We start from the raw sequence: 26,594 nt of genomic DNA on the forward strand, positions 1-26,594 counted from the left end.
ATACGCATTATTAATACGCACCAGTAACTGCTTAAGTGTGTGTGTGTGTGTGTGTGTGTGTGTGTGTGAGAATGCGTGTTTGTGAGAGAATGCGTGTTTGTGAGTAAGTGTGTGTGATGTGACACTTTATTATTAATATTTATGGTTGTTAAGTGATATGTGTTTAAGAAGTGTCAAGGTTATTACTCACTTTATTAGGGCTAAGGGTCAACTCAACACTACAAAAAAAAACACAATTGACAATGACAATACTTAATGATCACAATTAAACATTAGTGTACCTGATATGTATGACGGGTGTGACAGTGTCACACTAATACCTTATAATTAGTAGTCCAAAAAGGGCTGCTGCTTGATGTCGTGTTGGTAGTAAAAAATATTGTGGAGGTAGTAAAAAAGGTAGTAAAAGGTAGTAAATTCATCTCTATGAATCCTGCAGATACCCTGATATTGATTTATTTTATATTTCTGTGCATATTTCTTAATTTTCAAATATTTGTATATTTTTATATTGAGGCTTTTCTTTCGTTGTTGTTTCATTTACTAATTAATTGAGCTATTCATTTATTTGCTGTCATGGCGCCTTTAGATCTGCATTTAACAAACTCAATTATTGTTCAAACTCTACAGTACAAAACAAAAAGTGAGAGCTTTTGAAATTGCATCGACGCAAGACGTCTGTCGTCACTGTGTGTGCGTGTTGACGTCAGAGCCACGCAGCCTCGACGCAGAGTATATCAAGCTAGCTCCCGCCCTCTCACGTCCCTTTTCCACTACAGGAAGTTAACGTGCCTAAGGTGCTCGGTTCTTCACCAGAAGCTAAGGCCCGAAATCCGGCGACTAGCACCCTCACATTTAGGCATCCACTTCGAAAAATACCAAATCTAGCATCTACAATGGCATCCGTATCTGAGCTCGCTTGCATTTACTCTGCTCTGATCCTCCACGACGATGAAGTCACCGTCACCGTAAGTGTCCCGGCTTAACCCCGGTCCGCCAAAACCTAAACCACACATTCTACGGTATTATGTGAACTGTGAAAGACCTAAATCATAAAGCTGACACATTTAAAAACTATTCTGATAAACTGTGATGTTGGTGTGTTTGTTAAAAATGTGAGTTTAGGTATTTAGATGTAAAAACGGTACCCTCTTGCGATAAAAATGGCGGCATGGTTGTTGCTAGGCCACGTTTCTGTGTTGGAACAGCTCTTAGTGTTTTGTGCTATTCATTAACTAACTTTGTAGCTTATGTTTTATTTGTTATTGACACATGTCTTCCACTTCTTAAAACAGGTGTAGGTCTAGATATGTCCTTCGCTCAAATGACAGGTGCTGTCTAAAGTCGGTGCTAAGCTAGTTTAACTCCACATCAGCACAACATGCTTTGAAGTATCACCTTAAGTGAGTCAGTTAACGTTTGTCTAGAAACATTAACTTGTGATTAGTGTTGTTTTTTTACAACTCTACTCTTGGTTATCTTTTATCCTGGCGGTTGTGCTACACGTGGATGCTGAACAACATCCTTCTAACTTTCAAACTTCTGAAGAAATGATGACACAGCACATCATTATCCCTCATCATTTCACAAAACAATATTGCCAGTACATACAAGATGGCTTTGGCAAATAAATGAGATTCACTAACTAAAACTTGACTTGCTGCTTATGTGATAATAGTCTTTCGTTTATGAAGTCCACACAACTTTTTTTTAAAGGGTGAAAGAAGTTTATTTTCTAACAACCATTGTTTCTGTGTCTATAGGAGGACAAGCTGAATGCCCTGATCAAGGCTGCTGGAGTCACAGTGGAGCCTTTCTGGCCAAGTCTGTTCGCCAAGGTGAGAGAACCACACTTAATAAGGGTGATGCGAATGCAGGGTTTAAAGCAGCGGGATGGGTTAAGTTCTGTTTTTACTAATGGTGTCCTTGCTGCTTATCAACAATGAAATAATAGACTCTTAGCTGTACTGCTTCCTTATGCAGTCACCTGTATGTTACCACAAGTAAAAGCTGATTTTAATTTGGAAAATAAGTTTTGTTCTTTCATTTAAAAAAATGTTTGGCTGAGATGGTTACCCCTGAAAGACAATGTTTACAAGATAAGTGGTTACTAGAAATGCATGAAATCCTGAACGTCTTTATAGAATATATATATTGTTCGACATTTAATTGATGAATGAGATCTAGTTATGAAGACGTTGTTGGATAAATGATCACTAGAGTTGGATTATAATGTAATGCACTGGTATTAGATGATGATAATAATCTAGTTTAAGGACTATGTAGTAAATTAATTTAATGTGTGCCAAGAGTCGTACAGAAGACACCTAGTTATCTTTAGTTGTGGATGTCTGACCTGTGATTGTGTCTGTTCGTAGGCTCTGTCCAGCATCGACATCGGCAGCCTGATCTGCAACGTTGGAGCTGGAGGTGGAGCTCCCGCTGCTGGAGGAGCACCTGCTGCCGGTGGAGCACCCGCTGCTGAAGCCCCAGGTAACCAGACAAACTGGATTCAATTGGAAAGCTGGTTTTAGTTGTGCTCAACCAAACAATTATTTTTAGAACTGATTTCTGTGTTGTTTATTGCATATTTTCAAAAAAAAAATTATTCATCTGATCTTATATTTTCAGTATCCTGAAAATCAAGCTATAGTTGCCTTAAATTCTCCAGACATGAAACCTTTCGTGATATAGCAAGACTTAAATGGGATGTACCTCGTGGTGTTGTGTATTATTGTATTCCAATGCTGTACTTGTAAGCTGAAGGCAAGTGCAGCGCTGGCTTTTGAGATGTAGACTTGTGGTATTGTTAGTTTGACTGAGTTTGTGTACTATGGCTTTTCTGAACTCAAACTGGTCTGGTTAAGGTATTGCTTGAACTTAAATTCAGAAGAAAAACCTTGAGTCTTTCAGATAAATCATCCAAGCTAAATTGCCAGTTTAGGGTAATTGTGCAAAGCCAATCTCTACAAATGGTAACTGGGCACCTTGCTAACGTATTCTTTATTTTCTACCCATACAGCTAAGGAGGAGGAGAAGAAGGAAGAGTCCGAGGCCGAGGGATCCGATGATGACATGGGCTTCGGTCTTTTTGATTAAAATGTTTTTGTAATAAAAAAAACAGTAATACAAAAATAGCTGCTGCCTATCTGACTCTATTTGTCCTTCCCCATAATAGCTTGATAAAGATGCAAATAATTCATGTCAATGCCAAAAACATTAATTCTGACATGGGAGAGCTGCACTAGATAAAGGAAAGGTTTCTTTTATTAAAGCATTTGTGAAGGGAAATGTCTGTAAAGAAACTAATCTGCTGTGACAAGAGCGTAATGATGTGAAGCAGACAGCTGCCACTTCAGTTCAACCAGCATGATAACATCTGTTTTCTTAATTTTGTGAGTCTTGAATGGTGTGTACACATTTACAGACCTTTTTTTACACCTGAATGCAAACGAGTAAAATGAACTTATTAAAAGTGGAGAATGTTTGCAAGGAGAAATGTATACATGAGAATGCTGTACAGGCTGCATAAAACGTTGCACTGAAGTTCAATGGGTAGTATATTCAAAAATGTGTTCATTCAGGCTCCAATTCTATTGACCATTTTGACAGGACAAAGTTGAACTTCTAGTCAGTTGCTAACCCCCACAGATGGGTTTCAAAAGTTTACCGAAAGCCTTTTCTACAATGAGCCATGCTCCTTTGCTTTTGTTATACTGTTTAGTTTGTTCGTTTATTAATTGAACTGAGCCCCATGTCACAAGCGACACCTTGTGTTGAGAGTTTGAATCTAACATTATACTAAATTGTATTACTTATTCATGTATAGCCTTTTGTAAAGTAAATACATTGTTGACCTGCTAACCGATTAACTAACCCAATTGAGAATTAAGGACAGTTCGACATCACGTTTCTTACTTTCAATTAGTGCGATTCCATAAATCGGAACCCAGAGCGTTAAGCATAATTTTCACCGGGGAAAGGTCCCCGGTTACTGATAAACACTAAAACAAGTGAACTAATATAACTAGGGAGTTCTTTCGACTTTCCTTTAACTCGCCTGTTAGCACATGTATTAACGGCTAAGTGATGGGGCCAGATGACATTTCGAATGTGAAACAGAACACTCAATATTTCATCATGACAATAGCGAAGTCAAGTTGGGCCCAACAGTGTACATTTTAACAATTAACCTTATCACTTTAACTTGAATGAGTTACCAGGATCCAGAGCAGCAGGTGGAACCTGTTGGGTGAAGATCGTGCTCCCATCATGTCTTCAAATAAACACTCGTTCTGGATAAGCAAGCACTGTTTTCTTTATCTGTAGCTAATGTAACAATTGTTCAATCTGAATACACTTTTTCCTTTGAAATAGCAAAAAAGCTCCGTGTAAGTCATAAACTCATGTCCACAGCTGTAAGCAATCAAGTAACCAACATACATGCATCTGTGATTAGGCAACACTACGCAGTTAGGAAACAGACGGCAGCCAGCAGTATTTCTTAAAGACAGTGTTTTTATTTGCTTGGTTTAGCAACTGTACATGTGACTCCTTCCTGAGAATGCTGCTCACCTCAGTAGAAAGGGAACAGTGGGATGGAGAGAGAATCAGAGAGGCCGGGGGGGGGGGGGGGGATAGAAATGTGGGGGTGACAGAGCAGAAGAAGAAAGGGGATAAAAGGTATAAATAACTCCAATGGATGGAGGTAGAAAGACAGGGAGGGATTATAAGAAGGACTGATTGAGAGGAGACATGAACCTGACCACCAACCCATGATGTAGTTTAAAGGTGTGTATCTGTCCGAGTATGGTGAAGGGACCCGCAACAAACCAATTTGGTTTCAATATAGAGAAATCATTAATTTACATTTTCTTAGAAACTTCTGTAAAAATAGGCGAGTTGCTCCAGAAAACATTGAATTGTTGAGGAAACCAATATAGTTTGAGTGAAACGTTCCTTTTAAGTGCATTTGACACAGGGTGACCTACTGTACAGTATAATTAGAAACTCCAATGTAACTCAAAATCCTTCTCAGCCCTCTGCCCCCCTTCACCCTTATTCACCAACAATTCATGCCTCAGAAGTGTTACAAATATAGCTTTTTGTATATGTACTTAAAAAGTGGTCTGTGACATTTAGATTGTTCTTCTTTCATATTTCTGTGTTATGCCAACTCTTAATGCCTGAGATAAAGATCTAGATAAAAGAACATCGAAGAAAAATATGAAATTATGATGTTTATGAGCAGCTGTAAATCAATTATTTTTGCCTATTGAACATTCAAGAAGAGGACTGAACAGAGACATGCTGTAGAAGTCAAGGCTGAACATAGTAATAATTATAATGATATAAAAGCATGTTTAAACAACATCATCTTCATGATCCTCCTCATTCTGGTTCTTCAGTTCCAGTTGTTACATCCTGCACATGTGGAGAGTGTTAGTCGTGTCCTTCAAGCGAGCCTCGGAAATCTTCGTTTGATCGACTTTCTTCAAAGATTAAAAAGAAGTAATGGATGATTTGAAAAACAAAACACGTATCTCTGGCGACACGTGATGGGGAGAGGAGCGTTTCGCTGAATACAAAAGCAAATAATGCAACAAAAAAGTACAAAAAAACTGAATATTGACCCAAACATGACCGTGGCCAGAGAGAAGAAAAGATTATGAATGTTTGGAGGAAGAGGAGAGCGAGCGGATTGTTTTAGTCATGTCTGCTTTCAGTTCATTTTTTCATCCGTCCATCAGTGATATCCATCTAGAAATGTCCTCTCTTCTTTGTGATTGGCTGAGAGCTACTACACTCTCCCTCTCCAACAGGAACTAGTGTGGGCGGATCATCTTGAGTCGTGATTGGTCGATGACGTCCAGCAGGTTCTTGGCGTCCACTGCGAGCGCGTGAGCTGCCATTAGCATCTGTTTCTTGTAGTCCTTTTGTAAACTGTACAGGAAACAGAAAACAATCACTGTGTCACTATAGCTGTGAAAGTATTTGTAAATCATTATCAGTAAAACATTTGATATCTGCACTCACCTTGTCATGACATACTGTTGGGCCAGTTTCATCTTCGCTATTAACTCGGCCAGATCTGAATTCAACAACTTCTGAGCCATCTCAATCTGTGATAACACAAACAAATGTTAATTTAAAATATACCTATGATCCTCAATAGTGTAATGCTCCCAATGACACTTAACCTGAGCAGAGGACTAATTAGCTACAAGCAGAAACACCTGTGTGGGCGTTTAGAGCCGTCAATATTACACATTCTTAAGTGAGGAGATCCACAGCAGACACATTTATAAAAACCGTAAAACATTTCCTGATGTAGAGGGTTTGATAAAGGTTATACAGAGTAGTTGTTTAAAATGTAATTCAAAATAATTATATAAATACTGAGCATACCAAAAAGATGGAGAGAAACTTATTAATCACTGCTGGTATTTAGTACAAGTATAAGGACAGAGAAATAACACTATCCTATATAATAATAATAATAATAATACATGTTATTTATACAGTGCTTTTCCTGGTGCTCAAAGTGCTTATAGGTTTGCAATATACAGATATTAACTGTGTGTGTGTGTGTGTGTGTGTGTGTGTGTGTGTGTGTGTGTGTGTGTGTGTGTGTGTGTGTGTGTGTGTGTGTGTGTGTGTGTGTGTGTGTGTGTGTGTGTGTGTGTGTGTGTGTGTGTGTACCTCTCTGTGTGTGCTGGCTGGCAGCACAGGAAGCGTCTCGTCCACTGTTGCTAGCAGAGTCCTGAGGGCCAGACCCACCTCCTACACAGAGACATATTTTCTCATCAGTCTTCAGTTAGTGTTAATCCGTTGACTATGGACCTTTAACGTTTGTCTAAACCAGGGATGGGCAACTTTGATGGTGGTGGGGTCCACATAATTGATGTACTGGCCACCAGGGGGCCGCAGATTCACTTGGAACACACACACACAAATATTCCATGTGTTTTTGTATGTAATTATTAACAAATATACTAAGTCTGACATCTTCATTGACATTTTACAATCAAAGGGAACATCCCCCAAAAAATGGGAACATCCTCTAATAAGCTCACTAAACAAATATCAGTTCACAGAAATGTTATTTCATTTTTACAAGTGGCATGTTTGTATTGAACAGGTTATTAAACAGTGGAATAAAACGATTTTAAACTATTGGAAAGCACGGAAAATGTCTGTGTATTGAGATTAACCATTAAAATTAGATAAACATGAAGTCATGAACACTAACCCAGATATTAGTTGTCTAACTTGAACCTAAGACACTTGTAGCCTGTCTCTGCATTCCCCTTATTCCACAATAAGAGGAATGTCAACACAGACACCTGTCAACCCGCACTCTGCTGTTCCTCAGCACCGCTCCCCCTCCCTCCCGATGAAATTATGAATGAAAAGTGTAGTAATCATAGATAACACGGCAGGGTCCGTGACAGTTTGTTTTCATCTGATTTCAAATAAACAAAGTCTTGGTTTTAAGAATATTAAACTTGTTTCGCCAAATTCAGATGATAAATAAAACTTTTAAGCTTGTAAAGGCATAATTACAAGAGGCAACTTAACGTCACAGCAGACAAAACAACAGACGGTGTTTCTTGTGAGGGTTTCCCCGGGAAACAAACACAATACACAGAAATGCGTCACAGATTATTTTGCGGTATTTTAAATCATGTACGCAGCTCGCGACGTAACTAGGAGTCTAGTGGACGGTATCAATACTACATGTAAAAAAAAAGAAGAAAAAAAATTATTTTTATTATTAATTACGTTGTTTATAAATTAATCTGAGGGTCGCAAAAAGAGGAGGTGGGGGCCGCATGCAGCCCGCGGGCCGCCATTTGCCCATCCCTGGTCTAAACCCTCTAAAATGAGGAGGTGGGATGATTGGTATCTTTGACACATTCCTTCTAAGTTAATAGAGTTCAGATGCCAGTGTTTCACAGATTGTTGCAGACTGTCAAAGTGGACAGTTGTATTGATCCTACCTTGACCATTGGGACGTACTCCTCGGGGGCGGCAGGCTGGATCCTGTTGGACATCTCAATCACAGCTTTAACCAACCCCGTCACGTTCTCATACACTTTGTCGTTAGAACGGTCCAAGTTGGCGGTGGGGGGCGGGCTGATCTCCTGAGGCTGCAACTGGAGCCATGGGAAGACATGACAATGAGCAACGAAAAATGGAAATGTGACACCTTTGAAAATGTTATTAAAGTTAAATTAAAATGTTCAAAAGGTCTAATTCTGCCCCTTTTTTGTGGTTGTCCTATCAGTGCTGATGTTCATTTGAAGACATAGATCAATCAGAGTGCTATGTTGAGCAGGAAAGCTGATTTCAAGATGAAAACAAACATCTTTTTCATCTCTGCATGAATGCCAAACTACGACAGGACACTTTGGCCTTCTCCATCAATAAAGCATACGCTGAGAAATGTACTGCTCTACTTCACTACATTTACCATCGACACTGATTGGAAATCCACACAGAATTAGCCGTTTTCCTTCTTTTATTTCTACCAGATTTAATATAGGTGACTGTAGTTATACAGACACAACACTAGGGGGCAGTATGTGACTAGATTTGATCACACAAATAATACTAGGTTTGTGTGTCTGAGAGTGTTATTTCTTACTACATGCGTTTCTACATAAATACTAAACACTTTCTACTACTATGTTAGAGGATGTTAGCACAGTGGGATGGCAGGACAGACACTTTTCTAGTGACTCAATGTTCAACCTGCATTAAGTGATATTTAAAATCAAATGATCTTCTAGTAATGTGATGTTCTGTATACCTGCTGAATCTGTAACGATTTTATATGGTTGACACAAATCAAATTGTGTGTCTCTTTTTGTCGTTCGGTCCCCTGGTGGTACAAATCCCTTAATGCAGGTTTATTTAATGTTCACAAAACTACTCAGTTGGTTTGATTTAGTTTAAGCTGAGGCCATTAGAGAGGGGACGTAATTAAAGCAAGGCTAAAGTGATTTGTAGGCCACCACATTAATGAGGAAAGCTCAGAGGAAATGAATCTCTAGAGAGCTCTATTTTAATAAGAATCGCCTTAAGCTATAATTTAGTTTCTGTGCATTTAATGTTGGCTTCTGTAATGGAAAACTTTAGTATATAAGGAAAAAGACAAATTAATCCCTCAGCTTCTCCTGGGAAAATCACAGGGACAAAAAAATAATAATGCAGAACTATATAACAAGTTAATTCAACTTTATACTCATTTATTTTATTATTATTATTTTATTGATTCTATACTATCTAAAGACTATGTTAAGATGCAATGGGAGACAGGGTCATCAGTTTACAGTGCTTCTATCGATCACTACGACGACTCATTTGTTTCATTTTTCTTTACCAGGGCTTTTTGTCATAAAACATTAGCTATGACCACAACGAGCCTAAAACCAGCTGTTTAAGTTTGGAATAATATGGATCAGAGTAAAGCTTATAATACCCACGCTTTAGAGCCTAAAAACTGGATTTCTGCATGAAATATTGCTGAAGGAGATTCACAATTTATGTACGAAGTGTAATTTGTTGTGCCTCTGGTAAAGAAAAAAAAATCAGAAAGCTAATAAAGCTTCTCCACACATGATACTAATGCTAACTAATAGCTAACTACTTCCATGACAGACAAACACAAAGATCAGCTTACCCTCCACGGCTAGGGGGAGGAGATAAGGGGAGGTGAGGGTGGGGGGTGACAGGGAGGAGATTGGAGAGGTGTGCAGCAGGTTGTGATAGGAGGGGGAAGAGGTGATGGATGAATGATGGATGCAGAGTGACAGGTCAGAAACAGGAAACAAACAAAAGGAAGGCATGGGTGTTAATGAGAGAAAGGGGGGAGAACAAAATAAAAAGGGAGAAAAGAGGGACAGCACATTAGGCCAAAGCAAACCACAGGCAAGGCGTAGCATGGCACCGCATGCAACCCATAAGCAAAATGACACATTGTGATGAAGTCAACTCAAAAGCAATATGCTAGAATGGGAAATAAGAGCAAAGTGAAGGAATTGTGTTTTTAGAAATGATCTTAATTAGCCTCATCTTATCGTTTTCAAACTGGGGAATACATTTTCTCTTTGTCCATAGCTGTTTTTTATATATCCATACCTTGACCCCCTCGTTGTAACTGTCCACGGGGCACAGACTGGACAGGTTGGTCAGGTGAGCAGGAGCTCCAGGGCGGGGGGGCTTCTTAGGAGGAGCCACATGTTCTGAAACAGAGAGGTGTGTTAGTGTTACACACATGTGGGATGAAGTGATGCATGTCAACAAGTACTCTCTGCTGGTGTGAGTAGTGGGAATGATGTCATAAATGAACAGTTTTGAGCATGGATGATTAGAAAGTTAAATGTGGGTCTATTTGTATTTCTATTTTAATGTGTTTTGTAACAAATAAATAATGACGTTTTTTAAATGACAATGGGATTCAAGAAGCTTTCATAATGCTGACAGGTAAAACAAAAAGTACAATTTAATTTAAAAGCACTTGTGTTTTCCATTCAATGCTACATTCAACTTTTAATATTAAACATAAATAAAGTGATCTGTTTTTGAAATAGAGATGAATGAAGGTTGAGCTAATTTCATAAATCACTTAAATACTCCTTTAGTATATTAGCCGCAGGAAATTAGAACTCTAAAGAACGCACTTCAGTTCCATATCTGGTTTTACTGTTGATACTGCAAGACCTTTTGATAGTAACATTTCTGATCCATTACTTGATTGATGGCCATTTGGTTTTGAATTGACTACAGAGTGTTATCACTTCTTTTGAATCAGCATGCTCATCCTCTCACCTGGTTTCCCTATAGGCTGGTAGATATGTTGGCTTCCACCCTGTGCAGAGACAAAAACACACAGGTAAGCTTTACATTGTCTTTAATCAATAAACGAGAGACCGGTCTTCAGAGAATTAACCTGCAGAAAAAGTTAATATTTTACGATTTCACAAGTTATGGCATATTAACACTTTACAGTTGCAACATATATGGTGTGAAGATGATAAGGTAATTGCTGGGAATGCCTTTAAGAAAGTATATTCCTAATTTACAGTGAAATGGGACTGAGCAGGCTTCAAAGTTCCCATGAGTCCTCTGTGGTCATGTGGTTGGGGTGTAGGCAGTACCCTCTGTGGCAGAAATTCTTTCTGTCCCAGCCTCTGTTCCCTCAGTCTGTCTGAAAGAATACATTCCCTCTGTCTCCCTCTTACACAATTACATTCTTTAACTTTCACAACTTCCATTACATTACATGTTACTTGTTAGACGCTTTTATCCAAAGCAAATGACACACTCAATACTGTGGACAATCACCCCAGGAGCAATTTGGGGTGAAGTGTCTTGCCCAGGGACACAACGACATGCTGACTGCAGTGGGGTTTGAACCTGTTCCGAACACCAATGCACAACCCACTGTGCCACACACCATACAAACTGACACTCTTTTCCTCCTCCCATGCTATGCTCCTTTCCCATTTTGGTTCCCTTATTTTAAAGTAGTGAGCCACCGATTCCAAATGTATAAATAAAACTGACCGGTTGCAGAATGCCGTCCTCTCTTTCGATGCTTCCTCTGCTGTTTCTGGATTCTGCCTTCTGGAAGGAAGTCACAAAAATACAAAAACCCATAACTAAGCATGTGTTTTGGAGCAAATTTTCATTACTGTGAAAGTTGATCCCTGAGAGAAAATTAAGCAAAAATAAATGAATTAACATATTTCAAACGGTACTCCCGTCTACTTTTTATAGGCAAGGCACGTGTATTTGTATAGAACCTTTCAACACAAGGCAATTCAAAGTGCTTTACAAAAATGAAAGACATTAAGAGCATTAAGAAAGATATTATAAAAGAATCACTGTAACCAAAAGCATGGAGCAATTACAAACACTATCCGTAAACAATGCGACAGCCACCTGCAGAAAACAGAAATAGAAAGTCCATGCAGAGCAGCCGTTCATCCTTTCCTAAACAAATACCACTTTTCAGAAGAAAATACATTAATAATAAGCCAGCGAAATGATTTTGCAGATTTTAAATGTGCGCAATGACTAAGTTACAGACACATAACTAGGTTGCTTTCCATCTATACATCATCATCATCATCATCATCATCATCATCATCATCATCATATCAGCAGCAGCAGACGACCCTGACAACGTAAACAAAAAGTTACATTTGCACCACTAAAACTCCAGCATGACTCCAACTCTCTTTCTGTTTCAGTACCGTTTTGGTGAAGCACGCCTTGAAGAGATGCATCCTGGGAGAATAGAGGCTGAAGTAGACAGAAGGAGGAGAGCAGAGAGTGGAGGCCATTGAAAGAATGGCAGAGATAGGGGCAGAAAGTATGAGAAATAGAGATAGATGCAAGTTAAGAGAAACTTAAAGAGGTGGAAAGAGAAAGACGCAGGAGAGAAGTCATGAAGGGAAGGGCAGAGACACGGAGAGAGAGAGAGAGGAAAGTAAGGACGTGGAAGATGAGACTGAGAGAAACATTTAGTCAGAGGAGAATGGAGGGAGAGGGAAAGACAGAGAAGAAGTTTTTCCAGAGGAGGAAAAGCTCCACTGAGCCACAGAGAAAAGATCCAACCTCTCTTCTCCGTTTCTCTCCCTCCCACTTTTTCCATCTCGCTCTGTTTCTCTCCCTCTCTCTCTCTCCGATGGGCTCCTTGTTCGATCCACCCTCTCCACGGCTCTTGCCAATCCCACTTCCTTTCTCCCTCCTCCTGTCCTACACTCCTTCCTCCTCACAAACTTCCATCTCTTTCTTCTCAGGCTTTACTTTCCTTCTCTTAGTCATTTCTGTTTTCAACCTCTTTTATTCTCCTGTTGATCCACTTTTAAGTTTAGCACAAAGTAAGCGAGCATATTTGACCAACAACTTCAGAACTTCAGACAGTAGTGGTGGAAGAACTTGGTTGTTACTTAATAAATACACAACTAACAGTTTATTTGATGTTATATTAAAAGTGAAGAAACTAGCTTTTATGCCATTATACCAGTTTTACAGATGCCTTATACAGATATTTACATTTCTCTTTTTGTCTGTAAACTCTTCCTAGTGTTTTCAGTTGACAATGATTCCTACAAATACAATCAGAGATTTCCATTCTGAGAGTTCATTAACCACTCTGCCTTTTATGAATAATATTCTCAAATAGTCACTGTCGTTAAAAAGTCGGATTACATTTAAGCAGACTTTCACCACACTCACTTTGTTGTTTTTGTGAACTGGCCTTCCATTGGTGCTGCATCAGGGAGAGTGGAATTATTTCCAGGCAGCGGTTGCACCTTAGTCCCTCTGCCATGTATCAAGTGACAGGAGAGTGTTTGAAACCTTGTCCTTCTACTGATGATTGATATTTTAAACTTGCTCTCACTTGTTAATTTCCAGGAGGGTGCAAGGTCTGTAAAACTGTGTGGGATGTGGGGAGCATTGAGGTCTGCTTTGTGTCTCCTTGCATTAAATCAGTCTTACCAAAGGTTGTAACAGGTAGGTACAAAGAAGAACTGGTGCATTTATGGAATATAAAAAAAGAAATGACATCCAGAGATTTCCAAATAAAAAAGGTCTGTAAAGAGGAAAACATCTCTCTCCATCCGTCATCACTCATCGCTGATTTTCTCTCTTTCAGCTCTCCTACACCTGGCTCAAAAATGAAGACTGCAATTCAAGGCAAGAGTAACATCTGACCTGACTAAGGGGAAAAATATTTGTTTTGCAAAAGTAATGATTTGGCTCTTTTTGGGGATGCTTCAGTGTCTGGTGAGATAAATCAAGCACAGCAGCCAGCTTAAACATCTGTAAAGGACATTCTGGAGCTCATCTGGCAAAACAAAACATAAATTAGTTTACTAAAGTGGAAAAAGCCTCCCACAGGGTTGGACCCAACTAAATATTTATTTATGTAAAAATGATTACTTGGTGAGGGCAAAATATTATGATGACCCAGAAAGAGAACGACCTGGTTGAGAACAATTGGAACTTTCCTTTAAGAGTCCATCTGTTTCTCAGGAATATACCAAAGGGAAAAACTGAAAACTGTGACTTGTATAAATACAATTACCATAACCATGAAGCTCTCCTCCTGCTCCAGCCACCGCTGGTCGTCCTCCATCTGCTGCTGCTGCATCATCAGCCTCTCCTCCATCATAGCATGGCCCACACATCCACCCTCCTGCAGGAAACACGGGTTCTTAAATGTTAACAGTTCCATTTTTTTGGAATAATTTATTTAAATATTTAGACGAAGATTCAAGAGGATATACTCCTGCTACATTTCATCAAAAGAAAATAACATGCATTCAATGAAAGTTGAGAATGAGGTTATTTCAGTTGTTTAGTTTTATTTATTTAATCAATTAAGTTCTTTAATGTGTTTTCAAACAAACCTACATGCAGCTGGCAATAATGTGCTTAACAGACAGCACTTTCAGTGACTGATATGTGACAGGTAATACAATTGAATCAAAATCTGATCTCACCACTCAATGGTCAAATATAATATATGTGACTGAGGGGGCATACCTCCATGTTGGGGCTCCACAGTGCAGTGTGCTCAGGTCTGTGTTGACTCCAGGTGTCAGAGGGAGGGTAGCTGCCTCCGACACCCCCATGGGCGGATGGCTGCAGAGGAACAGAAAGAGTTTAAAACATAGTTAATAACGGTGGGAAGAATCTGCAGAGGGGAGAAAAAAAGAAGCAAAAACTCCTTTTACATGTTTGATGACATAGGACCAGATTCTGAACTATTCTTAGTACGAGTTCATCATAATATTTCGAAAAATGGCAGTTCTGTTTTGTCAATGTTTAAATGTAAGACTAATTACATACAGCAGATTTGAGGGTGAACCCACATTTCCCAAAAACAAGAATACTAATCCCAATAGCATTGTTAATTAAAACCAGCCATGAGTTGGTAAAATGTTTAAAGATTCATAGGAGATCTACAGCATGTTCAGATGCTCTCAGTCTGGTGTTCAACACATGTTCCCAAAATGTACAGATGTTGGACGTGTGATATGATGAAGTCTGACATGCAGTTAAAATTATACACCCCTTATATGGACGACAGAGAGAGAGAGAGAGAGAGAGAGCTGGTAATTTCCCTAAGAGTGGCTTAGATTGTGTGTGTGTGTGTGTGTGTGTGTGTGTGTGTGTGTGTGTGTGTGTGTGTGTGTGTGTGTGTGTGTGTGTGTGTGTGTGTGTGTGTGTGTGTGTGTGTGTGTGTGTCTTGTAGCACAGGAAATGCCTGCTGTCGGCTCAGTTTATGAGGAGAGGAATAACTGCACTGAAAGTCTCACATTTCTCTTTCTGACTTTGACACATGCAGCTGGCTTTCCAACACAGTCTGTCTTCTGAGTTAACTCAGACTAAATACTGCGTTGGCCTTCATTGTGAAGATATTGCTCAACCAAAACATTGCTTAAGCCCAAATAAAAAGTTGATTTATAGAACCTGTTGAAAGATGTTCCAATGTTGAGTATGCAAATGTGTGGTATGTTTTGAAGATGTGTGACTGAGGCAAACAACATTCCTAGAGTTTTGACTTAGTACTCCTTATTACGTTTTGTTGTGTTGACTGCCACAATGCCCACCCCCTCTATCAGTGACATTTGAATGGTCTGAACACAAGATATAGGAATAAAATATTCAACACCAATCAGGAGGAATTGACAGTATATAATGAATGTTTGGAGTTCTCTTGCAACAGAACTACAAGTGGGAAAATATGTAGTTTAACTAAATTCAAATAGTTTTGATTCTACTACAAAATATAAGAAAGTCTTAAATGAAAGTTGAAGTCTCAGAAAATCATCGGTAAACTGAGATATTATTTCAGAAAAAAGGATGCTCAGCACAGCTTGCACTGCAAAGCAAGAAGCTATTCACAGAACACAAAACCAACACAAACATTTAAGGATCTTAAGTTAATGCTGATAGGATCAGCACGTTTCACTTGGATAATATATTTGTATGGGCTGAGTTTACAGTCACTACTACTAACATATATATTTGTCCTGAACAAATATTTTGTTATCTATTCCTGCTACTGTATATCTTTGTTAAATGTCAGTTTTTTTCTGAATGGTATACAGTTTGTTTGTTCTTATAGCTTCCCGTAAGCCTGAATTCTTCCTCTCTCCCTGCACACTGCCATCTAAAACCTCCACAAATGTGAGAGGAAAACACCGCTGCGGCCACAGCGGTTTAGAGGGAACAGAAGAGCAGTTCTCCCTCTACAGGAACTGTGTTTTTGTGCGTGTTTCCTGTTTTCTGTACCGAGAAGTGGTTAAGTTGGGGGCCGGAGAAGAAACCCTCACTGGAGCGAGGACTGGGGTATCCAGGTCTGCTGGGCTGCAGACAGAGAGATAACAGTTTGTGTTCATCAGACAAACCAAACACATCTACTGAAATACAAATAAGAAAAACAACCAGAGAGAAATAGAAAGAGATCATTCAGCCTTACCTTAGGCGGTGCTTCATCCGACCCGCCAGAGTCCCAGGACACGGTGATCTGTCTCCTCATCTCCATCCGAAGTCTCTCCTCTTGCTGCATCTTCTCCTCCTCCAGTATGGTGCTATAAAACAACACTTATCTTATTAAGTGGTCTACTTCTTGATATAAATAGGCAACACAGTCATTAGAAAATCTCTCACTACATGAAATCAATTCTTCAGGTTTTGGGAAAAATCATAAACCCTTTAAATGATTCTCTTGAACATCACCAAGGACACAAGACGATAGAGGCTAATGTGATTTTTTTTTTAATGGTAAATAGACAAAGTATCACAATTGTTTCTTTATGAACACAAATTACTGTAAAATGTTTTCATCAAACTAACAAAACTGTGGTTCTATCTGTAAATATAATACAATAACATTTTGGGATGCTGAAATGTACTGCCTATTTCTGATGGATTAGAATAAAAACATAATACTTGGGAGAATTTAAAAGACAAAAACAGGCTAGGTATGCTGGACCATGCAGGTGGCTTACAGACTAATGTATTAATACAGGTATAATGGCCTTTCAAGCATTTTACACAAATGATAACATACAAACACTCTAAAGCACACACTGACGAAGACGTCTAATTACTTGAGTTGTGTTTTGAGTTCGGTGAATCGCGGTCGCTTGCTGGGGTCATACGACCAACATTTGGTCATCAAACTGTAGAAGGTGGGCGGGCACTGAGGAGGCATGGCCAACCGCTCGCCATTCTCTATCCTGCCAATCACGTCATTGTTCTTCACGCCCTGGAAAGGCTTGATGCCGTACATCAAAATTTCCCACATACACACACCTACAGAGAGACAGAGAAACAAACATTACAAACTCACATATGCTGTACTGTTACTTTACTGTTAAGCAACAGTAACTCACAAAATACACATATCAATTATCAGAACTCACCAAACATCCAGACGTCGCTTGCAGAGGTGAATCTTCTGAAGTTGATCGATTCAGGAGCCATCCATTTGATTGGAAGTTTACCTTTAGAAGCTGAGACAAAGACATCAACTGATTTAAATAAAAATAGACAGCAGAATTATTGTTGTGTTACCTATAAAATACAAACCAATCATTACATTTATCATTTGGTTGCTGGTTGGAAGTTTACCTTTAGAAGCTGAGATAAAGACATAAACAGATTTCTTTTTAAATAAATGGCAGAATTAATACTGTATTAGCTATATAATACAAACCACTCATTACATTTATAATTTAGTTGCTGGTTAATTATGCAATCAATCAGAGGGTTAGAGACTAGATGACAGACGGCAATGTTGTCATAAAAGTTGAGATAAACTGCAGTATCCTGATTTAACCTGTTGGTGGTGGTAAAGTACTGGAAACTAGAAAAGTTGAACTCTCACAGAGACAACAACATGTTCTTTAGGTCTGCACAGCTCAAACGAGTAGCATGATAGATAACATGTTGTTTTAAAACAGGGGTGTCAAACTCAATCATTGCGGACCACATTCGCATTATGGTTGCACTCAAAGGGCCGGTTGTAACTTTAAGACTATATAAAAATACATATATAAATATTTAATATATATAAAATAATGTATTATATTACATTATTGCCTCTGCATTGGATTATTTTCGGATAGGGTAATAACTTCATAATTAACTACGTCTGAAAGCAGAAGTCTAGGGCAAATAATTGCAAGTCTCTTCAGTAAGAATGTCACAAAATGATTTAAAAAGAAAAGTCAAATTCTGAGAAAAAAATCAAATTTGAGATGCATTGTGGGACATGTAGTTTATGGGCAACGTGCTTCTGTAAAGTAGCATGTAACCGTATAATAAACATATCATATTTTTTGCAAGCTCTTGTGGGGCCACATAAAATGAAGTCGCAGGCCGGATTTGGCCCCCGGGCCTTGAGTTTGACACCCCTGTTTTAAAACATTCTTCTGTAATACAACATATTATAAAGCTGTGTTTAAGTTACCTTTGTAGTAAGAGCTGTCCTCCATGTATCGCGACAGACCGAAGTCTCCGAGCATCACACAGTCCACTGAAGAGACCAACACGTTGCGAGCGGCGATGTCCCTGTAAGTCAGTATAGGCTGCTATTAGACCTGAAACATACGTGTCATCTTCTAGATGCAACAATATCAATTTGCCACTCTATATTTTCTACCGAGTGCACTTGGGTTCTTTCTGTCATGTAAAAATGTAGGCAGCATACATGAAAAGCATACAACAAAGAAAAAAATGTGTGTTCGTAACAAGCCACAAGAACTTAACCCACATTTTTATTTTAAGAAATCATGAAAAATAAAAACTATTGACACCGTCCTGGTTAATTATTTTTATTTTCTGTTTTGCTATTATAAGAATCCAGAAAAAATGCAATCATAAACTTAAAGCTATTCTTGACTTTATGTATGTTGTGCATGCGTGTGTTTGAGGTGTGTACCTGTGGACAAAGCGTTTGCTCTCCAGATATGCGAGCGCTGTGCTGAGCTGGAAGGCGAACAGAATGAGAGTGGCCAAATCCAAATTGTACTTTCTAACCTGTAGAAACGAACGTAACTGCAGACACAGAGAACGACGGACAGAAAAAAAAGACGTGGTGTTAAGATCAAGGAACTGTTTTATTTATAGAGGATAGCAGATATTACTTAGTCAATATGTGAGGACGTTATCTTTAGCCGTACCTCTCCGAGAGTGCAGAGCTCCATGATGATCCACACAGGGTTTTCTGTGATCACTCCGATCAGCTTGACGATGTTAGGATGGTCAAACTGACGCATTGTCACTGCAAAGAAAACACACACATTAACACACTCAGAATGTGATCAATGAATCATGGTTTGCTTACACACAAACAAACAGCGTGGTCTTACATGCTTCTTGTAGGAACTTTTCTCTGACGCTGTCTGACGTGCAGTTCTTACAGGTCTTTATGGCGACAGCTAGATCTGGATGATCCTGCAGAACACACATTTCAAGTCACAAGTTAGCATACATGTATTATAAATTGAAAGCCACAATATCACAAACATTAAATATATTAGAAAATGAACTAATGATTAATACAATAAAAACATACAAAACTCTTAACCCAGGTAAAAGAAAAAGTTGCTTACAATTAACTTGAAATGATTACGTTTGACAAAATGCGTAACTGAACAACAAGTAATGTGGTCTTTGTTACAGTGCAGACATAAGAAAACACTTTCTAAATGTAAAATGGCTTGTTATAGCTTTATAATTGAGTAACTACCAGCCGTTTATCCCCTTTATCTTACAACTTACTGCATCTATGCTTATTGCGCACCTTTTATTCGACCTACGTACAGTAAATCATGAGTGTGTGTGTGTACTTCCACGTACCGGGCTGTTATAGACTCCTTGGTGTACATCTCCAAACTGACCCTCTCCTATGCAGCGACCCAACTCTATCCTGTCCCTCTGGATCTCATAATCCCGCGCTGAGAGCGAGAGGAGAAGAGAGGAAAAGAGTTAAATGTATATATTTATTTAATTTTTCATACACTGGAAAGGCCCGTTACTTTTGACATGCTTTACTCTGCCAACTTGGATGGGGTTTACCAGGACAGGACCATTTGGAACTTATCAGGTCATCGTTTGTAACCACAGAAAAGTAAGTTAAGGCCGTCAAATCCATGTCATTGTAAACCAAATCCAATGGCAAACAGATTTGTAGAATATGAACAATATACAAAAATACATTTGACCCAGGATTTTATTCCCTTCGTACCTCTAAATAGACAAAGTTTGACATAACATGCACGCTAACACTCAACAATTACTAAGACACCAGCATACAGTAAACACATTAACAGGCTAAATATAAAGTTCATAAAAACCTGTTTACATGCACACCACAGTCCCGTTATCATTTCAGTTTCATTACTGGATATTAAAAGCCTTGAGTGGTCTCTGCATGTAAACATCAAGAGCACATTTCTACCACAGTTTGCAAAGCTGAGACGTACGTCTGGATCTTTTGAGCTACTGATACAAACTGAGGAACTTGATCTGAAGTGCATTAGATACGGTCTGCGTCCGAGTAACCTTTTCATATTCACAAAGCATGTCCAAAAGGGAAAAAAAACAGTTTTGTTCCACCTGATATGCACACGCTTTGACATTTATGTGCTATCAGTGTTTCCGCCTTGTTGAAAAGGTCATGAAGCATTTCTACAGAGGTGTGTTCAAATGGACTGAATTTTGAGCTCAAGAGGTTTACACAGGACACTGACCGTCAGGAACTCATCCTCATCTGTGGGGCTAAACAAAGTCCGGCTATTTGACTCACATAAACAACCAAACCAAAACACATTCCATTATAAGAATGAAATGTGCTTCAACCATAGTGCAGTTAATTTACAGGAAATCTAATAATTGATCAAACACAAAAGATAATAAATCCTGATAAAGAAATAAAAATTTCATAACCAACATGATGGTGAAATTAGAACCAAGGCAATAAACAACACAGTGTGAGATGTTCAGCTCCAGAGGAGACTTCTTAATAAACTATTTGTGAAGAAACATCTTGCATTGTTTATGGATTGGCCCTCCCTTTCATTTTCCTATCAAGATCCCTATGCACTCTCTTCAAAACGCCAAGTGATTCTCAATCTGGATATTAGGTAACTAAAGTCTTTGTATTTTTCTTTGCCATCACTAATTAGTGAAAAACAAACTTGCAACACTGGTTACAAAAGAGCCACATTATCAATATTGTTAATCATGTAAATGAATGGGTATTATTCGGTTTAAATGTACAAACTATCTTGCAAAAATTATTCACTTGAAGTTTGATGAGCAAGGCTGAGGAGACTGTAACAAAGTGCCCGGCAAATAAAGATATGAACTCAAATGTAAAAATACATTTTGTTAGGACAGGATCAGAGAGAGACAGGGAGTATTACCTTCAACTACTCCATAGCTGACTGTGTTGGCGATGGGAGAAAGAGGAAGAAAAAGAGATGAAGAGTGGGAGAGAGCCATACAGCTGCTTTAAGATTGAAAAAAGCTCAAAAGACACACACACACACACACAGATACTTGTGGTATTCCGCTCTTTACATGAGTTAGTGAATAAGTGAATTAAAGCTCGCTGCATAGTCATTCCTGTAATGCAGTTTCATTTGACACATTAAGCAGACAGTATGACATGTACACACATACGAACTCAGGCAGGAGTCTGAAAATAAGTCCGGAGAAAGTCTATTAAGAGGAAGTCGCAGAAAGACGTAGACCAAAAATAAGCAAAGCAAGCGACAAAGAAATAAAGCCAGACAGAGAAAGATAGAAAAAGACTGTGGGAGGAAAGGAGAACACAGTCCATTTTCAAAGTTGGCCACGCAATTAAATACATGAGTACTTTTAACCGGCCCAAGCATCCACAGTAAATGTATTGAAACAGAAGGCTAAAACCACTGCTACTTACAGAGCTACAGCCAAGGCTTTTTACTAACATTTGAATGAATTGGACAGATGCAGTTTTGAGTTATAGCCTCTCTGACCGGCAGCTGGTGTCTCTGCTGTTTGTTTTAAGACACTGAAACAGGCTTGAATTCGATACACCGCTACCTAAGTAAACGTGGTTTCATGCAACTTCTCTGATGTTCCCTGTCTGAGTGTGTTTCTTGGAACAGATTCACACCACACTCGGCGTATCAGATATCAGAACAAAATGGATGTTTATTTGAGAACGCATTTGACAGAAGAATAACGAAAAACTGTTAATACAGAGTTTGCTTGCTGCAGCGCAACAGAAGCTCATTGTCTTGAGTAGAAATGTCTTGTAGATGTTAGGCAAAAAAGAAGATTGAAAATATTACTTACTGGAGGGCATGGTGTATGTGTCTTCTTCATCAACTATCTCAGCATAGTCATCAGTCTCTGTAACGTGATACACATGAACCGTTAAAAGAGAATAATACAAGTCTGAAATGACACAAGTTCATACACAAAAACAATTGGAGAATCATGCAAGTGTCGCGGAGTTTGCCGTGCGTCCGCTATGGTGTGAAGGGTGACCGATACACACACAAACACATGTGCAGTGACAAAAAAAAAGAAAGCACAATAAAACTAAAAGCATGAAGCAAACTCAGGGTTTCGGCAACTCCTGCGCAAAGCAGCACTCACGTAGCTTCTCTTTCTCTCTCTGCACACATACACTTGGCGGTGTGTGTCAGCTGAGCATGTGTTGTGCATATCTGTCTATGTGAGAGCAGCTGGGGAGTCACAGTGGTGGTGGAGGAGTGAAGGGAAATAAAAACAGAAGAGCTGAGACAGATAGGAGAGAGATACGTGGAAAATATAGATAAAACAGAAAAGAGAAACCAGGAGAAATAATACTAGAGAGAGTGAGAGAGAGAAATAGTGGCTGTCATGTAAGCAGATGGTAACGTTTAGGATCGAATCTGTGCAGAATCCGACAGATAGGCAGAGAGAGAGAAAGGGGGAGAGTTGAGATCCAGCGGGAAAAAGAGAGGGAAAGATGGACTGAGTGTATGCTAACCAGATGGTGGTGTTTAAAATAAAATCAGTGTGCAGACTCAGCTGTTGGAAACACATCTGTCGTCCTGAACGCTACCTACCCTCACAGCTCGGCTCAGGATTTATCAGGCTCTCGGGAAACATCTCCATACATTTATTAAAAATCCCTTTGTAAAGCTTGTGGCTGATTTGATCAAAGTTATAAGCCATTTCGAGTATGTTAAAGTTGTTAATGTAAGAATGGTTAAATAACACACTTCTTAGAAGAGAAGTGTGAATATGGAGCTACAGCTGGCAGCTATTTAGCTTAGCATTAGGACTGGAAGCAGACAGAAGACGCTAACATGACTCTTTCCAAAAGTTAAAACAAGTGTCAAACTATTTATTTCAGAATACAATTAATGACGTTGTATGCTTTGAGTGTAACTTTCCCTGCTGATACTTTACCAGTACTATATCCCCTTGGCATGACTGTTGCTAAACTACGGAAGAGGATTACGGCCACATGATTTATCTTTTTGGGAGGATTTGAAAAAAAAAGAAATTCAGAGAAACATTTTTGCAGATTTGATAACTTTGAAAAAAGTCAGAATTCTGAGATTAAAGTCAGAATTCTGAGATTCTTTTTTCTCAGGACAAAAAAAAAGTTTTTTCTTTTTTAAAATCCTCCCCAAAGTTTTTTTTAATGTGGCCCTAATCCTCTTCCGTACTGAACTGTTGCTGCGCATGATTTATATCTAAATATATCTTCCTATGAGCTGAAATAAAAGCAACAGCTATGCAGACTGGAGCTGCTACTAAAATGTGTTTTACTAGATTAAATAACCATGGATACTTAGCATTTCAGAAAACGTTGATATCATCAGTCATGGTTTATTAACTAAAGCAAATAACAGACAAAAACATTTGACTTTTTTTTCCCATCCAGCAATGAGTTTATGTGTGTTGTTTTTACTTTTCTAATGTATGTATTTAAATCTGAAGATGACTTCAACGGTTTCAGTTTTATATATATTATATATTTTTAACACATTTCTCTTAGTTTGTTCTATGAGGTCTATTGTTTGAAATGCTTCATATCATATCAATATTACGTTGAAATGATCTCGTTCTGCTTTCAGAGAAGGGATAGTGTGTGTGTGTGTGTGTGTGTGTGTGTGTGTGTGTGTGTGTGTGTGTACGTGTACGTGTATGTGTGTGTGTGTGTGTGTGTGTGTGTGTGTGTGTGTGTGTGTGTGTGTGTGTGTGTGTGTGTGTGTGTGTGTGTGTGTGTGTCTGTGTGTGTGTGTGTGACAGAGATCTAGTTAGCCCATCATAGCCAAGAATGCATTTGACTTGAATCCAGCAAACCTCTCCCTATTCCCGTGCGTGTGTGTGTGTGTGTGTGTGTGTGTGTGTGTGTGTGTGTGTGTGTGTGTGTGTGTGTGTGTGTGTGTGTGTGTGTGTGTGTGTGTGTGTGTGTGTGTGTGTGTAAAGAGATATTAAGGTTTGTAGAAGTTCCCTAAAAAGAGAAATACCACTTAATTTCCTAATTCTGCATTTTTGTTACAATCTGGTTGAAAGCAGAAATATTTCAAATTCTGTGGTAATCCACTTTCAAAAATAATCATAAATAGAGTCTGACACAGACTACTTAAAATCACATTACTTTAACAGTAAACCACTATAGCTACTAAACAGATCAAACTCAATAAAGCTTCCGTTTTGTTCCTGTTTCAAGTAACACAACCATTTCTAAGCACTCTATAACACAGCACATGCATAGCGCCGTTGTTAAAGATGTAGGAATGCATGCATAAACATCAACCCACACACCAACACACACACGCTAACCGCTCCCAGGAGGCTGCAGTGTGTTGCTGGAGTGAGGACTAAAAGGAACATGGAGATGAATAAACAATGGGAAAACTTTACCATCCCCGCTAAGATCTTCTGCAGGGTCCAGGAGAGCATGCAGGAAACGGGACAGCAGAGGAGGAGGAGAATAGAGAGAAAGCAGCGAGAAGAGAGAGAGAAAGAAAGCAGGAGGCAAAGTGGAGAAAAGAGGGAGAGAAAGAGAGCGGTTAGAGCATGAAAAGCCTTGAAACAACAAGATGTTGCAAGATCTGCAAAGCCAAACACTCAGCGAGCAGTTAGCTAAGTATCAAAAAAGCAGAGTTAACAAATGTCATTAATGCTGTACAAACACACGGAGGTGAAATGAAGTCATTCAAGATATGGAAGCAATCAGAAAAAGAAAGCGTGAGTCAGCATTTGTTTATATGTGATATCCAGTGATGTAATGTAAAAAGAGTTCGATCCTCAACACTCATTGTTTGATCAAGAATTCTCACACATCTGTTTTAAGCTTTCATGTCCTTGCGTTGGAACTGCACAGCCGAATCCTCCCTAGTTCTTAAAAGCCAAGAGTTTGGCATTTTAGGTCAACAGTCATTTGTGTTCTTCTAAGAGTTAGAGGAGGAGGTTTCATGTCTGTACAGATGCAGTAAACACACAACCTCAGCTGGTCTGCTTAGATTAGGAAACAGGGCCTTGCTCTAGTTTCAAATTGACTAAGACAGCGTGGTGTTTTCCTTCTCATCTGTCTCTTAGCAAGTACTCAAAAAAGAAAAGAAAAGGGATTTTGTGAAATATTTGCAGTGGCTACGATATTTCATTTTTATTTGTTTCTCTTCCCAATAATCTGAAGGCTATTCATGCACATTGTCCGCTTGTAATAATGCTTTCCATCCAAATGTCGTTGTTGTTCTTATTGTTGTACGTGTGGAGTACTTTAGCCTCTTATTTGAATCCTGTGAAGCACTTTATTAACTTGATGATTTAAATATTGTTCTAAATCTATTATCAGAGCTCAATGGACTTACAGAAACTTCCCACTAACATGTTGAACCCTAAAGAAGGATATGAACCGTGCCTGCGTGTCACTTTTGGAGCCTCTGGCAGAAAGGAAGCTTGGATCACTTGTAAAAGTCTCAATAAGAAAGCAGCTGCTGTCCAGATTCATGACTCTCTCTGAACAGTGCTGCTAGCTGCCGAGCCAAAGCCTTAGATGGAGGCACAAGGACATGAACTCACACATTTAACTTGGTGCACGAGGCATTACAGATGATGGAGATAACGCTGTTAGAGTCACAACATTTAAGTGCTTACTTAAACATAATTTGTTTATAGACTTTTTCCAAACTACACAACTTCATCACTTAGCCGGTGCTGAAAGGTTGATCGAAGACTTTTTAAGGGCAGATACTTGGCGGTTGAACCCAAATGTTCTAAATGGAAGAATGATTACTTTAACCATATGGTCCGCTCTTTGAATTAACTGACATAAAACACTTGAAATAATGAATAAGAATAACCAAAGTGGAACAGCAGAGCATGTGGTGAAGACACCATTTCGCTCTGTGTGTGAGTACTTTCAGTCACATCCCTTTATTGTATGAAAGTTAGATTTTACAAAGACGGAAATAAAAATTGTCTTATCTTTAGTATACCTGTTCTCAAATGTGAGAGGTAAAACATACAAACTGGTGACTGACGGTAAGGAAAAC

General features: G+C 38.9%; 2 protein-coding genes across 12 annotated transcripts in view; one reads left to right on the plus strand and one right to left on the minus strand.

Moving 5' to 3' along the window:
• Nucleotides 1–753: 753 nt before the first annotated feature.
• On the plus strand, nucleotides 754–3,137 carry rplp1 (ribosomal protein lateral stalk subunit P1). The gene is made up of 4 exons (XM_079655916.1): nucleotides 754–968; nucleotides 1,764–1,838; nucleotides 2,379–2,493; nucleotides 3,023–3,137. Exons 1-4 carry the CDS (start codon nucleotides 897–899, stop codon nucleotides 3,097–3,099), a joined length of 339 nt encoding a protein of 112 aa, XP_079512042.1. The 5' UTR covers nucleotides 754–896; the 3' UTR covers nucleotides 3,100–3,137.
• Nucleotides 3,138–4,500: 1,363 nt separating this feature from the next.
• Nucleotides 4,501–26,594, minus strand: part of ptk2aa (protein tyrosine kinase 2aa) — a 59,179-nt gene continuing 37,085 nt past the window's right edge. For 4 of the 11 annotated variants that reach the window (XM_079655907.1, XM_079655906.1, XM_079655905.1 and 1 more), the window contains 21 exons: nucleotides 24,961–24,978; nucleotides 22,387–22,443; nucleotides 21,468–21,488; nucleotides 19,900–19,997; nucleotides 19,410–19,494; nucleotides 19,221–19,321; nucleotides 18,980–19,095; nucleotides 18,509–18,609; nucleotides 17,460–17,549; nucleotides 17,145–17,349; nucleotides 16,511–16,622; nucleotides 16,324–16,398; nucleotides 14,569–14,667; nucleotides 14,108–14,218; nucleotides 11,575–11,634; nucleotides 10,837–10,876; nucleotides 10,147–10,250; nucleotides 8,004–8,159; nucleotides 6,703–6,783; nucleotides 6,037–6,122; nucleotides 4,501–5,943 (listed from right to left, as the gene is read on the minus strand). In XM_079655907.1, the coding sequence (XP_079512033.1) occupies nucleotides 5,826–5,943; nucleotides 6,037–6,122; nucleotides 6,703–6,783; nucleotides 8,004–8,159; nucleotides 10,147–10,250; nucleotides 10,837–10,876; nucleotides 11,575–11,634; nucleotides 14,108–14,218; nucleotides 14,569–14,667; nucleotides 16,324–16,398; nucleotides 16,511–16,622; nucleotides 17,145–17,349; nucleotides 17,460–17,549; nucleotides 18,509–18,609; nucleotides 18,980–19,095; nucleotides 19,221–19,321; nucleotides 19,410–19,494; nucleotides 19,900–19,997; nucleotides 21,468–21,488; nucleotides 22,387–22,443; nucleotides 24,961–24,978 (1,934 nt within the window). In that variant the 3' untranslated portion in view covers nucleotides 4,501–5,825. The remainder of the gene's footprint in view (nucleotides 5,944–6,036; nucleotides 6,123–6,702; nucleotides 6,784–8,003; nucleotides 8,160–10,146; nucleotides 10,251–10,836; nucleotides 10,877–11,574; nucleotides 11,635–14,107; nucleotides 14,219–14,568; nucleotides 14,668–16,323; nucleotides 16,399–16,510; nucleotides 16,623–17,144; nucleotides 17,350–17,459; nucleotides 17,550–18,508; nucleotides 18,610–18,979; nucleotides 19,096–19,220; nucleotides 19,322–19,409; nucleotides 19,495–19,899; nucleotides 19,998–21,467; nucleotides 21,489–22,386; nucleotides 22,444–24,960; nucleotides 24,979–26,594) is intronic. The other 7 variants (XM_079655909.1, XM_079655913.1, XM_079655910.1 and 4 more) reach the window with 4 other exon arrangements.

Source organism: Notothenia rossii (genome assembly GCF_949606895.1).
Source record: "Notothenia rossii genome assembly, chromosome: 10".
Taxonomy (NCBI): domain Eukaryota; kingdom Metazoa; phylum Chordata; class Actinopteri; order Perciformes; family Nototheniidae; genus Notothenia; species Notothenia rossii.